This window comes from Equus przewalskii, chromosome 26 (assembly GCF_037783145.1).
Source record: "Equus przewalskii isolate Varuska chromosome 26, EquPr2, whole genome shotgun sequence".
NCBI classification, from domain to species: Eukaryota; Metazoa; Chordata; class Mammalia; order Perissodactyla; family Equidae; genus Equus; species Equus przewalskii.
Genome location: NC_091856.1, coordinates 11492976 through 11512858, shown reverse-complemented (window position 1 = coordinate 11512858; position 19883 = coordinate 11492976). Strand labels below are relative to the sequence as shown.

The following is a 19883-nucleotide window of genomic DNA, read 5'->3' as shown; positions in this document are numbered from 1 at the left end:
AACTGAACATGCAAAACACTGCTGGAAGAAATTAAAGAACACACGACTAAATGGAAAGACAAACCACGATCATGGATGGGAAGACTTAATATTGTTAAAATGTCCATTCCATCCAAAACAATCTACAATCCAATGCAAGCCCTATCAAAATCTCAACGGCATTTTTTGAAGAAATAGGAAAAACAACATTCTAAAATTCACATGGAATCTCAAGAGATCCCGAATTGCCAAAACAATCTTGAAAAAGAACAACAAATTTGGAGACCACACTCACACTTTCTGATTTTAAAACATATTACAAAGCCATAATCAAAACAGTGTGGCACTGGCATAAAGACAGACACAAAGACCAATGGAAGAGAATAGGGAGAAATAAACCCTCCCATACATGGTCAAATGATCTTTGACAACAGTGCCAAACCACACAATGGGGAAACTACAAAATCTTCAATAAATGGCACTGGGAAAACTGGATATCCACATGCAAAAGAATGAATTTGGACCCTTAACTGACACTATATATAAAAATTAACTCTAAATGGATTAAAGACCTAAAGATAAGCCCTAAAGCTATAAAACTGCTAGAAGAAAACATAGGGGAAAAGCTTCATGACACTGCACTGGGCAATGATCTCTTGGATACGACACCAAAAGCCCAGGCAAAAAAGCAAAAATAGACAAATGAGACTATATTAAACTTAAAAACTTCTCCACATTAAATGAAACAACAGAGTGAAAAGACAACCTATGGAATGGGAGAAAATAATTGCAAATCATATATGTGACAAGGGGTTAATATCCAGAGTATATAAAAAACCCCTACAATTCAACAACAAAAACAAGTAACCGAATTAAAAAATGGACTAAAGGTCTGAATAGACGTTTTTCTCCAAAGAAGATATATAAACAACCAACCAGTATACAAAAAAAATGCTCAATATCACTATTCACTAGAGAAATGCAAATCAAAACTACAATGAGCTATCACCTCACATCCATTAAGATGGCCACTATCAAAAACACAGAAAGTATGGGCAAAATGGATGAAGGTGGTCAAAAGGTACAAACTTCCAGTTACAAAATAAATAAGTCCTGGGGAATGTAATGTACAGTACAGTGACTACAGTTAATAATACCATACTGTATATCTGAAAGTTGTGAAGAGAGTGGATCTTAAAAGCTCTCATAAGAAAAATAAAATTCGTAACTATGCGTGGTGATAAATCTCACCTAGACTTATTGTGGTGACCATTTCTCAAAATATAAAAATATTAAATCATTATGTTGTATATCTGAAACTAATATAATGTTATATGTCAATTATATCTCAATTAAAATAATAATAATAAAAATAGAAAGTAACAAGTGTTTGTGAGGATGTGGAGAAGTCGAAACACTTGTGTGCTGCTGGTGGGAATGTAATATGGTGCAGCAGCTTTGGAAAACAGTATGCAAGTTCCTTAACAAACTAAAAATAGAATTACACTATTAACCAGCAATCCCACTTCTGGGTATATATCCAGAAGAACTGAAAAAAGGATCTCAAAGAGCTATTTGCACACCCATGTTCATTGCAGCATTATTCACAATATTCAAGAGGTGGAAACAACCCAAATGTCCATAGACAGATGAATGGATAAAGAAAATGTGGTGCATACATAGAGAAGAATATTATTCGGCCATAAAAAAGAAGAAAATCCTGGCACACGCTACAAGATGGACAAACCCTGAAGATATTTACCCTGAGAGTAACATAAGCCAGTCACAAAAGGGAAAAATATCGTATGATTCCGCTTATTTGAGATATCTAGAGTATTCGAAATCATTGAAATAGAAAATACAATGGTGGGTGCCCGGTGGTGGGGGGGAGGGGCAAATGAGGAGATGTTGTTCGATGGATATACAGTTTGTTTTGCAAGATGAAAAAGTTCTAGAGATCTGTTACACAGCAACGTAAATACAGCTAACACTACTGAACTGTACATTTAAAAACAGTTAAGAGTGTAAATATTCTATCTTTTATCACAATTAAAAAGGAAGATCTCTATAACCAAAACAAAGTTAAGAATCATTATTCTACAAAATAAAAGTACAGTTATACACAGAAACACAAATTTTTGCTTTCAATAAATCAAGCATTAAATAGACTAAAATTATTCATATTTAAATAGTTCCATGATCTCACCTGTAACTCTTGTGACTTACGAGCTTGTTCCTGCTTGATACTGTTAACCATGCTTTCTTTCACCTCATCCAATATGGAGTATAAACTGTCAAATTCTTCATCTAACTCTGAAAGTATGTTAGAAGAATTTTCCTGTTTAATAAGCAAACAAAATAAAACAATGATTTTACCAAAGAGCTGTCAAACATTAAGAAACTAGGAGATATACTTATCAAAGAAGAGAATAATTCATATTATAAACTACCTCAGCATTCCAACATAAAAATAACAAAATTCTAATATTTGACATAAGGTTAAAATCAGATAAATCTAAGAAGCTCGCTGCGACTGTTGATAGTACTATTTCAGCTATGCTATGCGTTGGCACCTCTTATGGACTAGCCCATACTCTCTTCACCTTTTAAAATACTGTTTCCCCAGGACAGTGTGAAAGGTTGTTTTAAGGTTGCGAACTCTGTCCTGACCTTCAGGCTCTAAGGCAGACCCCAGGCCAGTGGTTCTCAACCTTTGTTGTGTATCAGAATCAACAGTGAAGCGTTTCAATAAAATATTCCAGAGATTTCGATTCCATAACTCTGAGGAACAGTTTGGGAATATGGGGATAGGGCTGATTTTGTGTAAATTTTTAAATCTTTCAGTTTGTCTAAAACACTACATTTACGTAGGATAAACAGAACTTAAAAGACTAAGCAATTCCTCACTGGATCCTAAGAGAGTTATCAGTGAATTTTAGTGCTAGAAGGAACCTCAGAAATCATCTACTGGCTAGAATTTGTAGTCAAACTCCTAAATTTTATGAAGTAAAATACAGATAAACGATGTGCCCAAAACCACACAACTAGTTACTATGGCAGAATCAATAAAGCATTTCAAGTCTGTTGACTTCCCAAAGTTCCTCAATGCCTTATTAAGCAAGATACTATCCCAGCAAGAAATAAAATATCTGTGAAATTTCTAGATAAAGCAATATCCATACTTGTGGCAATCATAAGATAGAAGAAACTATCTTAAGGAATTTTTCAACTTACATGAATCAGTCAATTAAGCAAATTGACACTGGTAAAGAGAACTAATATGAGTAATCTACTGTAATATAACCCAAACTTTTGCATATAATGTTCATAAGAAACAGACATCATCTCACTGGAGTCAAACCAAAAGTGGTGTCAACAATCTTACTAGTTTATCTGGCAGTAAGAACAAGCTGTGCAAGAAGAAAGGCTCCGTATGGAAGGCAGAAGACCTAAGTCAAATCCCACACTGACCACGCAGTAAGAGTGACCTTGGACCAGCCACTTAAACTCTGGACCTCAGTTGCTCACCTGTAAAAAGGAGGTGAACTACTCTTTCCCCCTCAATAACCAATTGGCACATTCTTACAGTCTCTTGCCCACTACCTCTTATGCCCCCATCTTCAGTGACAAGGGTATAACTTAATTCCCCCTCTATTTTTTTCTGGATTCTAAGGTAGAGTTCTAATAATTTGTCTATCAGAAAAATAGTTTGAGTCCGCGTGCTCCGCTGCGGCGGCCCAGGGTTCGGATCCTGGGCACGGACATGGCACTGCTCGTCAGGCCACGTTGAGGAGGTATCCCACAACCCACAACTAGAAGGACCTGCAACTAAGATATACAACTGTGTACGGGGGGGTTTGGGGAGATAAAGCAGAAAGAAAAAAAAAGATTGGCAACAGTTGTTAGCCCAGGTGCCAATCTTTAAAAAAAAAAAAGAAAGAAAGAAAAATAGCTCTCTCCTAAGGGCTCTTTGTCAAGACGTCAAATGTGATGATTCTCTTGTCCATAGATCAGAAGTGTTAGAACCACTAGCTTTGCTTATTTAACGAAAGCAGATTCGTGTATTCAACAAATTTTCCAATAAAACAGTTCGAGAAAGACAGTTCAAGTGGTGACAATCACAATAAACTAACTTCAATTGCAGCAAATTCAGAAGTAAAGTAAATACAAGACCTTATGCATAAGGTTTAAAAGGCCAAGAACCAGGCAATTACTTATGTTAAAACAAACAAAACCACAGGGAACGATTCGCTGCATACAAGTATCTTACAAATCTGTTTATTTCACAAAGAAATAATCCGTAAGTTCATCAAGGCACATTCAAAGGGAAGTACCCCCAGATGATCTTAAGGCCCCTTCCACAATCAACATGTGATGATTTACACTTGGGCCATCTGCCCAAACCTGAGGCCATTTCCTTACACACTCCTCTCTCTCCTCATTGGACACTTCACCATTTACTTCTATGTTTTACTTTTATCTAGTTCTACAAGCAGATCTCTTACCGTCTACATTTTCCTTCTACTATTTACTGTAAAAGAAATGTTTAGCTTTCCAGTACTTTTGAAAGGTACAATTTTCTCTTAATTGGGATCAGAAAAGACAAACATAAAATGGAAAGGGACAAAAGTGAGAATTATAATATTCCCTAGCAACTACTAGTCCAGTTTTCTTTTCCATTACTATTTGATCCTTCCATGGAGAATACAGGAATAGCAAAGAAAGCATTTTTATTTATCTGCCATTTAAAAACCCTGCTCTCACCTCCATTAGTTTATAATCTAATCAATCATAATTGATGGAGTATATTTATACTTCTGATTTGACCCAACAATCATTTTTTGTGACAAATTTACACAAACTTTAAAAAGATTCATACCTGAACTCCTTTTAGTGTTTGATTTAGTGTATCAATAAAGTTCTGAATTTCATCATTTTTACTTGCCAAAGTTGAAATGATCCTTTGCAGAGCTTCCTAGGATTAAAAAAAAAATTAAATATTACAATATTTTAATAAAAGAGAATTGTAATTTCACAACAATTCTCTAAGCAAACCCTTTATGTAAGAGTCTATTATATAATAAATAGGAGCAATGGAAAGCTTCCCATTGTTCAAAATTTCCAAAGGCCTATAATTACAAAAGATGGAATATGTATTTGCACTGTTTTGAAATCTCTTATTCTTAGTACAACTTAATCATCATCATAACTTTCACATTGAAGATGATCAAATATTGCTTAATATCAACAGTATTATTTTAGGTCATAAGGCCATGGCAAAGGAAGAGAACTAAATCTTTAAACCTTGCAAAAACAAAAACAAAAGGAAGCCTCTAACACAGCCTCGGGATATGAGGAATAAAAGCAGAGAGACACTGAAATTTCACATTTTATTCATTTATGAAAATAAAACACATTTTAGAAATATGAAAGATAAATTTGTAGCTAAAATTACAACATGCATTGCAATATTTACAGATGCTACAGAACCACAATAAAGCAAGGAATTTTAGCAAATACCTCAGACTTTTTGATAATGCTTCCTATTTAAGTAAAATGGTTATTTCATTTCCCATACTCTCTAGTTCAGTGCTGCCCAATAAAATTTTCTACTATGATGGAAATGTCCTATATATGTGCTGTCCAATATGGTGTCACTAGCCACATGAAGTCAATGAGCTCTTGAAATGTGGACAGAGCAACTGAGGAACTAATTTATTATTTTTTACTTTAATTAATTTCATTTTTTATGACCACACGTGGAAGTACTGTCATGTTGGGCAGCACAGGTCCAGCTGTTTAATAAATCTTCATGGGTAGTAACAAGGAAATTCAAACAAGATACTTCCATTCTCAGTAAAAAGGAAATTTAAGTACTTTTACCTTTTAACTTCCCCAAAAGCACAAGCCTTGTTTCTGTAAGCACCTCAAGCACAAATATTCTAATTTTGTGTGATAAAGGTTCTCCTTAAAATAAAATCAGATATTGATAAAAGGCTATATATAAAGAGCTCAGGAAATAATCTGATAAAAAGGTAACACTTTTTATATAAATGTTCATAAAGCATTATTGCAGTTAAACATTAAAAATAATTACAACAGTCCTATTTAATTCTCACAACAATCGCTGGAGATAAGCAGGTGTCATCACCATCCTCGGGGCTGCCTAGAGCTCTCCGCTGTATTCACTTACCTGCACTATTTCTTCCCACCTTCACTGCCGGTGGCATGTTAGTATAGCACCACAATAAAGTTATGCTATGAGAGAAGACTGACACCAAAAGTTAGCCGCTTATCCTGTCAGTAGTTCTCCCAGAAACAGATGCACCAAGATATCAATACAAAGATGACCAAGAGAACGGCAGAACGGAGCCAGGACTTGGGGGAAGGGGGGCACAAGACTGGTATGGTAGTACAGAGATGGAGAAAAGGAGGCCAGAGGACTTGAGTCTTCCGAGTATTCATCCAAGAAGGCTCTATGTATATGTAAAAACTACACAATGGAACAGTTAAAAACGGTTCTGCACGGGGGCTGGCCCGGTGGCGCAGCGGTTAAGTTCGCACGTTCTGCTTCTCAGCGGCCTGGGGTTTGCCGGTTCGGATTCCGGGTGTGGACACGGCACGGCTTGGCATGCCATGCTGTGGTAGGCGTCCCACGTATAAAGTAGAGGAAGATGGGCATGATGTTAGCTCAGGGCCAGGATTCCTCAGCAAAAAAAGATGAGGACTGGCAGTAGTTAGCTCAGGGCTAAACTTCCTCAAAAAAAAAAAAAAAAAAAACGGTTCTGCACAATCCTCAGACTGCATATAGTAAGCTTCAATTCAGACTGGGCTCTTTCTGGTTAATGGACTGTACCTGCCTCCCCATCCATCCTTCCTAATGGCAGAGTTATCCTTATTGTACAGATAAGAAAATGGAGATTCAACCAGTTGCCCCAAGTGACCCTGCTAGTAAGATAAATATGATGCTCAGTCTGTCTTTACCACTTTAGAATACTGTCTCTAAATCTAACCAATTTGCCCGTCACATAAAATACTCATACAATAAATTATATATTCTTTTTCAAATGTGGTTTGCTAGGGGGCCGGCCCAGTGACACAGCGGTTAAGTGTGCACGTTCCACTTCGGCATCCCAGGGTTCGCCAGTTCAGATCCCAGGTGTGGACATGGCACCGCTTGGCAAGCCATGCTGTAGTAGGCATCCCACATATAAAGTAGAGGAAGATGGGCAAGGATGTTAGCTCAGGGCCAGTCTTCCTCAGCAAAAAAGAGGAGGATTGGCAGCAGATGTTAGCTGAGGGCTAATCTTCCTCAAAAAAAAAAAAAGTAACAGAAACAGATAAAATTAATTTTAATATTTTACTTAACCCAACTGTTGCAAAATATTATCATTTCAACATGTAATCAATATTTAGCAATTACTGAGTCCCTTCCTTCTCTCCTTCTTTCCTTTCTTTTTGGTACTAAGTCTTAAAATCTAATGTGCCTTTTACACTTACAGCACATCTCAATTCAAATTGGTCACATTTCCACTGCTCAATAACCACATGTGGCTAGAAGCTACCATACTGGACAATACAACCTTAGAAGCCTATACCATCCAAATAGTCAATATATTTCAAAAAGTGGTGATAGGGCAAACACTCCATATTGATCTGCTTAATTTGCAATTAATAACAACCTAAAAGCTTTCTGAAATTCTTCTTGGAATACCAGAATTTCTATATGTGCTTATGTTATGCCAGATTCTTGAAATATAATAGCTATATGTGGATACAATCTAGAATGTTACAATCAAGTTTCTTTACCAGAATTTCACCAAGTTCTCAGTTTTTATTTATGTAAATATTACCACTAGAAATGGAAAGGTAATATTATAATATCACCACCTCTCAAAAGGAAAAAAAATCGGAGCATAAGCAGCACTCCTTTGGGATCCCCCTAATATTTACAACAAAGGGAGAAATACAATCTTCTCTCCCGTAAAACCTACACTACTCATTGTTTTCAGTTAGAAAGGACTCTCTGGGGATCACACAGAGTACAAACGTCCATGCCAAGGTTGACATGTGACAAAAACAAGACTGCACCTGAGGACAGCTGACGTGTAAGTCATACAAACTCAAAGAATCATCAGGATAATGCCATCCTTTGTGAATGGTACTGTTCTATACCTCCAAGATATAATACCCTTAGATTACAGTTAATCTTGCCTTTACCATTCCCCCTTAATTCATTCAAAATTCTGCTATCACCAGAGAATGAAAAGTGACTCTTCTCAACTTGTATTGGCCCAAGAAGTATTAACAGCAATACTTCTGAAAAGAAACCCCACAATCTCTGTGTTAAAGCTTTTGGGGGAACGGTATTCTACATGAATTACCTAAGGCTTTAAAAGTACTATACTCCCCCAGAAAGTGGTTGGGAAGGAAAGGTCTTTAAAGGCTGATAGACTATTTCTGGGAAAGATCACTTCATTCTTTGAAGAGAGAATACTCTATGGCTCACACTTTTAATTTACCTGGGAGTTCTAGTAAAGCATGAGGGTCCATCACGGAACACCTAGATAAAGGGTCCATGTCCTAAGAAAGGCAGCCTTGCCTTACTGCCAAAGTAACAAAGACTGAAGGCTGAGGGAGATTCCCAGGGAGGTGCTACTCCAATCCCTAGGGCAGGAGAGCTTCAGAGCCTTTGCTGTAACAACCACCACTGAGATGCTGGAAGGATGGACAAGCCAGCTGCAGAGGGCTGTGGAGCCTCAGAATTTAGGTCACCTATATTTTCACAGCTACCAAATGCATCAGTAAACATGGCTGCAGAAGAAGCAATCATCCAGACGAGTAACTGTCAGAACCCAAAGTAACCAATATGACCTTGGTAGCTAATGCAGATAAAGTGCTGCTTCTACCCTAAGCTATTCTCAGCTTAGAACAAAAAAAGGGCAGTATCCTGAAAGTGTCCCAAAGGCAGGCTGCTGAGACGAGGACTCCAGAAGCTCTGAAGCCACTTGCCCTTTACTCTGTTGTTGTGGAGAGGATAAGCAATTGCAAAAGAGTGCAATCAAGGGCTCACATGGAGTATGCTACTACAATGGGGGGGGTCATCAGGGAGGGCTGAGAAGTAAATCACGAAGGGGACTAGGGCTTCAAGAATTCTGGACCTCACAAGGACATGGACTGGCTAGATCCAGGGTGGAAATGGCACGAAGACAGAAAGAACTAAGGAGCTTGGAGCTCCATAGAACTGGAAAACAAATTACAAGGGACCAAAATATTTAAGACAAACTACCACCAACACCAAAACTTATAAAAACTAAAGGATTAGGATTATATGAGCTGAGTTCTGAAACTTCAACCTAGCTTGTGTATGTGACATAAGGCTAAAGTCTTCTCTAGGTGGTGGGAGTCAGGGAAGAGGTGTCTTCAGGGATAGTGTGAGCCTAACACAGGAGGTATGCAAGGGGAGGCTGGTTGAATAGGTACCAAATTCAGCAGAATTTTTTAAAAGTGTTTTCTAAATACGGTAGGCAACATGCCAGTGCAGGTAATCTATATACTCTGTATTCTGAAACTTAGAGAAAGAGGCAGAAAAGAATTAAAAGATAACATAATGCATTAAATTTTCTACCCCACTCTACCCCGGCAGGGCCTCCAAATCAATAGCTGCTATAAGGAAGACACAAGTAATTGATAAAGATGAAGAGGAAATGCAAAGCTAAAAATCTCAATGAATGTGATATAAGCTGCACACAAACAGCACCATTAGATACAGTGGCTCTCCTCTGAGCTCCAAACCATTTAACCCAACCGCTCACCTGAAATCCCCAACTACATGTCTCACAAGCACTCCAAAACTCAACACATCATGATGTCCCCCTCTAAACCCAAGCCAGTGTTCTCTCTTTGCAAATGGCACCAGCAGCTGCAAAACCAGAAACCTAGGCCATCATCATATCCTCTCCTCATTTTTGTTCTGCATGCAGTCATCAAGTTCTGTAGATTTTACCCCTAAATAGTGCTACAATCACTACCACTGTCTTAGTACAAGTCAATAGCATATCTCAATTTATGCTCTTGCAAAACTTCTTAACTGGCCTCTGATCCATTCTCTCTCTCCAATAATTAGTTCTCTACACTGCAACTCTGGGATATGATAGCATCACTCTTCCTGCTTACTAATCTTCAATGGCTTCACACTGGTCCTTAGATAAAATCGAAAATCTTTTAACACTACCTGTTAACATGACCTTTCATAATCTGTAAGACCCTGAATGATCTTCTCATTACCTACTTCCCCTGCTTCAATTCACACAGACTTCCTCTCTCTTGCTGTATTCCAGCTGCAGCAGCCTGCTCTAAGTTTCTCTTATATGCCTTGCTTCTCACATTTATCAGTTCCTCTACCTGTAACCACTGTTCTAAAACATATACAAAATGTATTGTTATAGAATAAGTCCATTGTGATATATATTTGCCTCATTTCTTTTATTATCAAAACCTGACGGTGAAGGAGGGCGAAGACAACTTTCATCTGCTCCGTGAGATTCTATCAACCTGAAAGGGTCTCAGATTTCATCTCAGATCTCAAGTTTCCCATTACCTTCCAAACACTGATGGATAAAGTGATAGACAGACATAGACAGATAAGGTCATATAAATTATCTGAAGCTTATCTACATCAGATAATTGTATTTTACAAGACTTAAGGTGGCCAAGACTAAAGGTTCTAGGTGATATAGGTCCAAAGATATGCTTTGACAAAATTCTGCTGGATCACAGTAAAATATATAGAAAACAGGTGTTCAGAGGAAGTGTGCACAGGCAATGTCAGCCATTAACCCTTGGTCATGCACAACAGTTACTAGGACCTCGGAAAAACCTACTGTATCAGGATTAAGCCTCTCAATTACTCGACTACGAAATTAGGCTAAAGTAACTGCTATTCTAACAAGAAGAATTGTTTTATACACCCCAGCCAAGCATGACTGCAATCATTCCCATGGAATGGATCAAAGTAATCTGGGATATACAAGGCATGAGGTACCCTCTTCAAAGGAGCATAGCTTAAAGTTATGCTTATAGTCATGATAAATTATGTGATATAAAAGCAAAATCAACAGACTGAACAAAATAATAATAACCCTTTTATACTTTTAAGGGTCAAGCCCTATCTTAAGCTCTTCACAGTTATTAATTCATCTAATCCTCTCAAGAATCCTATGAGGTAGGATACTATAATTATCCCCGTTTTCCCAATGCAGAAGCTGAGGTATAGAGAGGTTAAGAAGCTTGCCCAGGATCTCAGAGCTAATATGTGGCAGAGCCAGGATTCAAATTAAGGCAGTCTGACTCGTGAGTCTGTGCTCTTAACTATTACACTGTACTACCTGAAAGACCAGAAAGATCAGCAGTTCACGAAAAGGAGGTCAGAACATCCAAGGGCACCAAAAGGACTATGATTTTACCTCAAGATTGAAAAAAACCGGAACTGATCAACAGGTGGTAACACATACCACCCTGTCAGACAGAAGGGCTACAGAAAGAGCCATTCTTACTACAGGCATATCATCTCCTAAGTGTGAGAACATGATGACTTTCACCATTTGAAATGGTATGGTTCTACTGGTTTTAGCTTAACATACGTTAAGATGACAAATTTAAATGTGTCTTAATTCTGCTCTATCCAACAAAAAACTCTGCCAACTTGGGCTACTTAACTGGAAACTATCCAGTGCAAAATTGTGATGCAGAAACTTCCTGCTCTTATAACCAGTGGCAGAAAGCCATTAACCCCAAGTTTATATGCTACTCTGAATCTGAGGGCACCAATAACCAAGTGGTCATAACTAAAGAAACACTCTGACATAAGGGTTTCCCACCAGTGTCTACTCAGACCAGGAGAAGATTTCTGATTCAAATGCTACATTAGTTTTCCAGACATTTCAGATACACAAATCTAGAATCACTGCACATATCACTAATGAATCTACAATTTAAGGGAGTCAGAGTATTATTACAGCCTTTTCAGTTAGTATTCATTAAGCACTTTCTAGGCATTGTACTAAGCTGTTAATATCTTTTCAATCATCACAATAGATTTTTTAAGAGTAGTATTTGTCTTTGTATTTTACGGGTGAAGAAAGGTAAGGTTAGAGAAGTTAGGAACCTTTCTAGGTCACACAGCTATCAAGCGGCAGTTGCAATTTAAACCCAGGAAGCTGCCTCCAGAGCCTGTCCTTTCACACTGCCCTAGGCTGCATACACTGCTGGGGACTTGACAGAACAATCACAGGGTTCCTACAACCAGAGCAAAGAAATCAATGAACCCAGCCGACAACGTTCCTGGAAAATACCCTAAAGCCACCAGGAAGCTTGCCACCCGCATCAATCCAGACCACAGACCTCTCCTTTGAATTAGGTAACAAGAGTTGAAATCCAAAAGCTCTGTCTAGCTAATAAACTAGACAACCAGAATCTTACCAGTTGATCATAGCTATGGCAACACAAACAAGAGTACTGTGCTCACATGTGATGCAAGAAGCTGGGAAAGGAGAACGAAACATTGTTGCAGAGTTGAGGAATACAAGCAGAAACAGCTAACTGGTAGAAAGCTACGCCCTCTCTAACAGTGAAACGGTTAGGAATGCCACCCGTATACAGATGCAACCAAGGTGAACCACAGAAAAAAAATCCAGTGAAAGACCTGGTGGGGAATAATTGCCTTTCAACCCTGAGCCCAGGTGTAAGATATGAGGGCAGAAGACGAGGTATCCTCCCATCTAGGATCTGAGGAAACAGCGTGTCAGAGGCTGAAGAAGGCTTATCCACGTTCAGGGACCTTTGAACTTGCTGTTCCATCCACTGAAGTATAAGAAGCTTGTATTTAGCCAAGGAAACCAGAGGTCCCACCATCTAATTAAGGGAGGGGGAGTAAGAGATGGGGGTACTCTCAGGGACTGCTAGCAGCAGTACAAAATGACACAAATGCCTTCTGAAGGGCAACTTGGCAATATACATCAAAAAATTTTCAAAAGTAAAAAATGAAGATATCTGTATTTAAATACAGTGATCATGATTAGGTCAGCATGGTCCTTTGAAGAGGGCATTTCATGCCTTGTACATTCCAGATTACCTGGATCCATTCCATGTGAATGACTGTGCTGGTGCTTGGCTGGGATGTATGAAACCCCACTTACACTTTCCTGTTCACACCTCTAAAGATTTTATTTTTCCTTTTTCTCCCCAAAACCCCCCGGTATATAGCTGCACATTTTTAGTTGTAGGCCCTTTTAGTTGTGGCATGTGGGATGCCGCCTCAGCATGGCCTGATGAGCGGTGCCATGCCCGCGCCCAGGATCCGAACCAGCAACACCCCAGGCCGCCAAAGCAGAGCGCACGAACTTAACCACTTGACCAAGGGGCCAGCCCCCACAGCTCTACTTTAGAAAGCTAAGACTCCCCCTCAAAAAAGAAAAAGAGCTGGAGAGAGGGGAGATATATATACTACAGAAAAATAACAACTTGATTTGGGGCAGCAAGCGACTAAATTCCAGGGTTTTACCCAAATCATATTCTATATTTTCTACCAATTATTTTCACTAGACTTAACTAGCTTCTTTAAAAAAAAACTGGGTGTTTATTCCTGTTAACATCTTAAGTTTTAATTATCTTTATATACCACCATTTAAAGGCAAAGGATTCAGGCCAGAAGGGTGATAATGAAAAAAGCTTAGGTTGTGAAGAAAGACCTGGTTTGAATGCAGACTACCATTTGCTAGCTGTGTGACTCTGAGAAAGTCACTTAACCTCTCTGAGTTTCATTAGCCATACCTGTGCAACAGGAATAAGCTACTGTGAGAGTTTAAAGCAGTCTAACACAATCTTGGAGGCAGAACAGGACTCAAACTTCATTTCTCTTTCCTTTCCTGAGGAAACAATATTTTTTTTTTACTGAGAAGAATGAGTACTTTTGGAACATGAGACAGTTGGTTGGGTGTCTGGAGGTCTTTGAACTGGTAGGGTATGAGATGAAGGCAAAGGATAGCAAACCCCTGGGTAGAGGAGAAAACCGAAATAAGGAAACCAACGTAGACATACTACTTGCTGCTGGTTGTCACGCTTTAATACTCCCCTACTCAGTTCCATCTCCCCAATCTAGGTGTGTCCAGTCTCGTCCAGTCAAGCCTCACTTGACTACCACTACCCCTTTCCAAGTAAAAAATAAAGAAAAGCAGGAAAAAGTGGGGAAAAGGAAACAACTGACAACATATGCTCTCCGAGACATCCTTCCTCTGGGATCCCTTCCCCCTCTCTCTCCACGTTATTATTCCTACAGCATGTATCTTTCCTAGAAACGCAACCCCTCTGAATGTGAATGATCTCCTGCACAAAAAATTTAACTCCATCAAATTCTAAGTGCCAAGATTCCAGAAAGGTGTAAATGTCTTATTTGTTTCAATGGTTTCTTTGAATATACACATTTCATCAGGTAAAGAAACCTTTGAGATTTTATCTTAAAACCACTTAAGGACATAATCAAAAGGTCTGGGTATCAAACAAAGCCACCTATCCATAACACATCCTGCCCACAAAAGCGACCCAGAAACTCCATATAAACAAACTCCCTCTGTTTATTTCTAGAACATAATACTGTGGTCTTCTGTCTCCAACAGGACGCCTTACATACCCAAGGCAATGATGTTTTCTTCCTCTGCTCAAACAGAGCATCTGTTGCTAACACGACACTGAAGTCCAAGTTATTTTCACAGACAAAAAAGCAGCTGGTCAAGCTAATCCACTTGCTGACTAGCCACCATCAAGCTTCTGTAAGACTGTCCAGCTAACTTAACCTCCATTGTCAGATTGCATGAGTCAGAACTTTCAATCCTCTTTCAATTAGGATTTAACAACTCTCCTTTGGTATCACCATTTGAAATCATTTATTAAAAAGGTAAAAACAGAATACATACTTTAAAATGTAAGGACAAAGGTAAAAAATGGCTAGACTGGATTAGAAAAATAGTTACACAAATTATCAACAAAAACAGTTATTTTGAAGTCGGGGTTATGAAATTAATAACAACAGCTAACAGTACTTACGTGTGCTAGGCACCAAGTGATTTTTAAAAATTAACACAATCCTCACGATAACCCTTTGAGATTAAGTACAATTATTATCTCTGTTTTATAGACAAGGAAATAGAGAGACACAGCAAATTATCCAAGTTCTTTCAGCTCATAAACAGGACTGGAGACGAGGTTCCAGAACTATCCTCTTAGTAATTTAAAGTCCAAATCCCAATGCTTTACAAACAGGTACATATTCAAGCCATGTCACCCTTTGCCACTTGCAGTACCTAACCATTTTCCTTACACTGACTAAGGTACCATCCCTGCTACTATTGTCATTGTAACATTATGTAGCAGGAAAGAAAAATCATGCCACAGGTATACAACTTACTGTCTTATTTAAAGAGAAATAAATATCCCGTTTAGTTCCTTATTAGTTGAGGTATATAATTGATTCTGCAGTAATTTATGAGAAAAGGATGCTCAAATTCAGAGCACTAAATTGGTCATAAGCATCAACACCAGATACTCGTTTTAAGCTATAAAACAAAGCGCTTTTTTATTAGAAATATTATTTGATACCACCAACAAAATTCAACAGATTTTCTAATATTGAAAAGTTGATTCTCAAAGTTATCACAAATTAAGATACATTAGTATCAATAGGAAAGAACAGCTAATTCCTTGCTACCTCTAGGGAAACTGCACACGGTAGGTGTAGGGACTCGAATGTATCATTTAGAATGAGACCAAATAAGTTCAGATCTTAGCCTTATGGCCACTGGTATGACTTGCAGGAGTCACAACGTCCAAACTTGAGTCCTCATTAAAGTGAGGGACAATGCACGCCCTGGCAAAACAAGATAATCTATATTAAAATACTGTTTTCAATTACATTTTACAGCGCACAGAGTATTTCAGCACTTATTCTTTTTGAAAACTTTAAAATGCTGCATAAGTTTTCATAATGAATTATTTTACCTGACTTTGACAACAACCCTATATAAAACAGTCTTACTTCCACTGCATAGATGAGGAAACAGATTAATCACAGTTAAGTGATCTGCGCCATATCACAGAGCTAGTAAATAGCAGTATGGAAACCAAGTCTCTGGACTTGAAGTCTCTGCCCTGAACGAAGGTCCACTCAGATATCTTATGATTTTTACCTAAAAAGTTAAATAAGCTGTAAAATGTTTTACAAATTTAGGAAGACATGTTTTAAACATATATTCAAAACACACAAAATGTAATTTTTTTAAGTGTCTTACTGTTATCCAGCCCACCAACCCCATAAGCCATTAACCACAGCCCTGCTCCCAATAGTCATGGAAATAAAAATTGAGTATATCCAATCAGTTTCAAGATGCACACATACAATGAAATCACGTGCACTTTTGCTAAATACTATAATAGTCAAGGCTTAGCACATCTTTACACTATTCTCTCATGCCCCCAGGGCTCCTCAAGAAGGTTAATCCAGGCAAAATTACAGAAAACATTATTCTAATAAGTCTTTCCAGTGCTTTCTATCTAATAATAGAAAAGAATGGCCTCTTGGATATGCCCTTGTTTTCCCCTGCTCCATTATTAATAACCCTCGTGTTTCCTTCCTATACAGTACTATATTTCAATTACCATAATCTAACAAAGAGAACAGGGTGGTCGATTTCTACATACGGATTATGACTGAACATTAGTAACTCACTTCTAATTGTATTCAAAACATTGACTACGTACTCTATTTTTTTCTTAATTGAAACGGCTAGTTCTGTATATCCTCTCCTTAACTTGTTCAGAAAGTATAAAACATGCCACAACAGCCGCTAAGGTAACGGACCAGCAACACTGAACTGATCGAAGAGGGTGGGACCGCTGCCCCAACAACCGTCGGTCTTTTCCCTCAATTCAACCGACACTCAACACTGGGACCTGCTTAAGAACTAGTCACGAGGGGGCGGGGGGCGGTACTAGGGAGGCTGGGTTCTACAGAAGCACGTATTGTGGCAAGAGGAGAACGACTGGGTGGAGGCAAGAGCATCAGCAGGGAGACCCCGTGTGCCTCGCGTCCCTCATCTGCTGGGGAGGGATAAACCCTCGCTAGCACGCTGGAAGGATGCAAGAACCAAAGAAGGCCTGGAGCGCTGCAGAAAAGGATTGCAGAAAATATGGGACGGCTCCTATCTGCCCTCAGGAGCCAGAGCCCCGGACCAGGTGCGCGGCAGAGGCCAGCCTGGGTCACCGGGCGTGGTCCCCGCAGTCCTGCGGGCGCCGCTGCGCTCCCGCCGGGGCCGGGGTACCTCGCCTTCCACCGCCACCGCCGCCGCCACCGCTCCGCGCGCCCCCCGCCCACCCTGCCGGGCGCCCCGCCCACCCTCCGCCGGGCCTGGGTGGCCCCGGCCCCCTGGCCCCGCTTACTTTCTGCGAGTCCATGGCCAGAGGCTAAGGCCGCTGGGCCCGAGAGCGCGTCGCAGAACCGTGCGAGGAGGCGGAGGGGATGGGACACGCCAAGACCGCTCCCCGCGGCCGCAGGTCCTGCCGGCCGCCGCCGCCCCAGCCCCAGCCCGCACCGGCGCCGCCCGGCCCCGCCCCGTCCGCGCCCAGCCCGCGCGCGCCGCCGTCGCGCCGCGGTTGCCAGGGTGAAAGGGCGGCCCGCAGCAGGGAGGGGGCTAGGAGCGCCCGCGCCTGCGCGCTGCCGCCGGCCGGAGCAGGGAGGGGGTGTTAGGTCCCGGAGGGAGTGACTGACAGAGAGTGCTCCCCCCTAGGTCCTGCGGGTTCTTCGAAGGCGCCTCTCCTTCCTTCCCCCATCCTTTTTCCTCCAGCGTGCGCGATCGCTGCAGGCCTTGGAATGGACCACTGGGCATCCTGCAGCCAGGCCGGTGGGGAGGCCACGGGAAGGGCAGCTCTGGCCCTGGAGACAGATCAGCCCCCTCTCCATCCTGCGGGTATCTGAAGCAGCTCCCTACGCTGGCCTTGGAGGAGCAGCCAGGCCAGACCAGGCCCAGTTGTCCACTGTGAAGGGAAGGGCTGGAATGGGAATGTGGTGGAAACATGGGAAAGGCCTGCAGGACCGTGGCAGAAACATGGGTAGACTGTGGAACCTGGTAGACTTTTCCTAGAGAACCCACCCCCCCACGCCCCCCCTCCGGACACCTTGCAACCTGTGATTTTGAGCAAGTCACTCTCCTTGAGCCTGTTTCATATTCGGTAAAAAAAAGAGAAATCATGCTGACTTTGCAGAGCATCGTGAGGATTAAATAACATATTTGAAGTGCCCAGTACATACTTAATGCTCAGTAAGTTATAGTTATTGGTGGGGAGCTAGGACCTGCTCAGTCTGAACTGAGGGGACCTTGAGGACTGTAGAAAGCTTGGGAAGGTAGGCTTGGAAATGTGCTTCCCCGAGCAGACAGGCTTCATCCTCCATTCCAATGTCCCTGGAAAGGCTCGGAAAAGTTCACCTGGGCACTCCTTTCTAAGGAGGGAACAAAAGAGAAAGATACATTGAGTACCTATTAGGTATAGCTCTACGAACGGAAAATTCAGCAGTGACAAGGCCCTGCTCTCACTTGGAGAGCTTGCAATCTAGTATGGGAGGCTGACAGATAGATAGATAGATAGATAGAAAAATAAACAGCATGCGGTGGTTAGAGATACTATAAAGAAATATTGCATGGGGTAAATGGACTCAGAATTGTGAGGGCTGCATTTTCCGTAGGAAGGTCACTGAAGGCCTTTCTCAGCAGTGAGCTGAATGAGGTGAGAGAATGAGCCATACAAAGATCTGGGGAAGAACATTCTAGACAGAAGGAACAGCAAATACAAAGGCCATGAGAGGGCATGAGTTCTATGTTTAAGAAACAGCATTTAACCTACCAGGCTGTAACTATCTCTATACATGGCTCTCCCGGACTATGCTGTTATTGCCATGTGGGTCGAGATTTCTTTTACGCATATCTGTATTCCCAGCACAGGGCCTGCCGTCTGGTATGCACTCAATAAATCCTTCTCTAGCTGTACAGACATGTACAAGAAACAGGATGAAGGGCACAAAATGGAACACAGGAACGTGGCTCAGGCTAGGTGGGTAGCACTTGAAGGCCAGGGTCCAGGAAGAGCCTATGAGCACAGTTTTGCTCCTGAAGCTGAACGGAGTGATGGTGTGCGGTCTTACAGAGAGATGCTCCCTTTCTTGGTCCGAAGGGGCAGGAGCCTGCTAGCCAAGCTGCCCTAATTCCATGAGGAGCAGTGTGAGCAGCCAGGCACCCAGCCACTAGCGCACTGCTGCAGCCGTGAAGGCCTTTCTCTGCACTGCACACACTGCTGCCGAGTCAGTTTCCTGTGAAGGAGAAACGCAGCCTAGGGGTTGGAGAATCAGAGGTCAAACCTCCCAACTGTGAGCTCCCCCAGCCCTGTCCCTGCCTGTCACTGTGGGACCCACCACTAAGGGGAAGAAACAGCATTTAGCACTGTCCCCAGTTCTCTTGCTGCAAGGACTTCACCTCCACACAGTCAGAGGACAGCTCCTGGGCACTTCAGGGCTGGAGGGCAGAACCACAGGGGGAGGCAGAAAGAGGCTTTGGAGACAGTGAGTTGCAGCTGAAATGTGATCGCCAGATTCTGTCGCAGGTCACCTCCCAGGAGCTCACTCCTGGCTCCTTGCCTCCTCGCTCCCCTAGTTCTTTCCCTGTAGCCGAGCCAGGTGCCTGCAGCTTTTGACAAGAGCTCAACCCCATTTGACTTCTGCCCTCGCCAGATCTCTGTCTCTGCGGCCAGTCTGGCTCCCCTGCCCAGCTCACTCTGGGCCTTCTGCTTCCCCTCGTTCCTATCCAGGA

At 41.2% G+C, this 19883-nt stretch overlaps 1 protein-coding gene across 7 annotated transcripts in view; it reads right to left on the bottom strand.

The window, feature by feature from the left end:
- The window catches only part of FSD1L (fibronectin type III and SPRY domain containing 1 like), a 61838-nt gene extending 44174 nt beyond the window's left edge, over nucleotides 1-17664 (bottom strand). For 3 of the 7 annotated variants that reach the window (XM_070596038.1, XM_070596039.1, XM_070596041.1), the window contains exons 1-3: nucleotides 16789-16975; nucleotides 4859-4954; nucleotides 2186-2317 (exon numbers count right to left, since the gene is read on the bottom strand). In XM_070596038.1, the coding sequence (XP_070452139.1) occupies nucleotides 2186-2236 (51 nt within the window). In that variant the 5' untranslated portion in view covers nucleotides 2237-2317; nucleotides 4859-4954; nucleotides 16789-16975. Of the gene's footprint in view, nucleotides 1-2185; nucleotides 2318-4858; nucleotides 4955-15739; nucleotides 15899-16788; nucleotides 16994-17466 lie in introns of those variants that run through there. The other 4 variants (XM_070596040.1, XM_070596035.1, XM_070596037.1 and 1 more) reach the window with 4 other exon arrangements.
- Between the last annotated feature and the right edge of the window lie 2219 nt (nucleotides 17665-19883).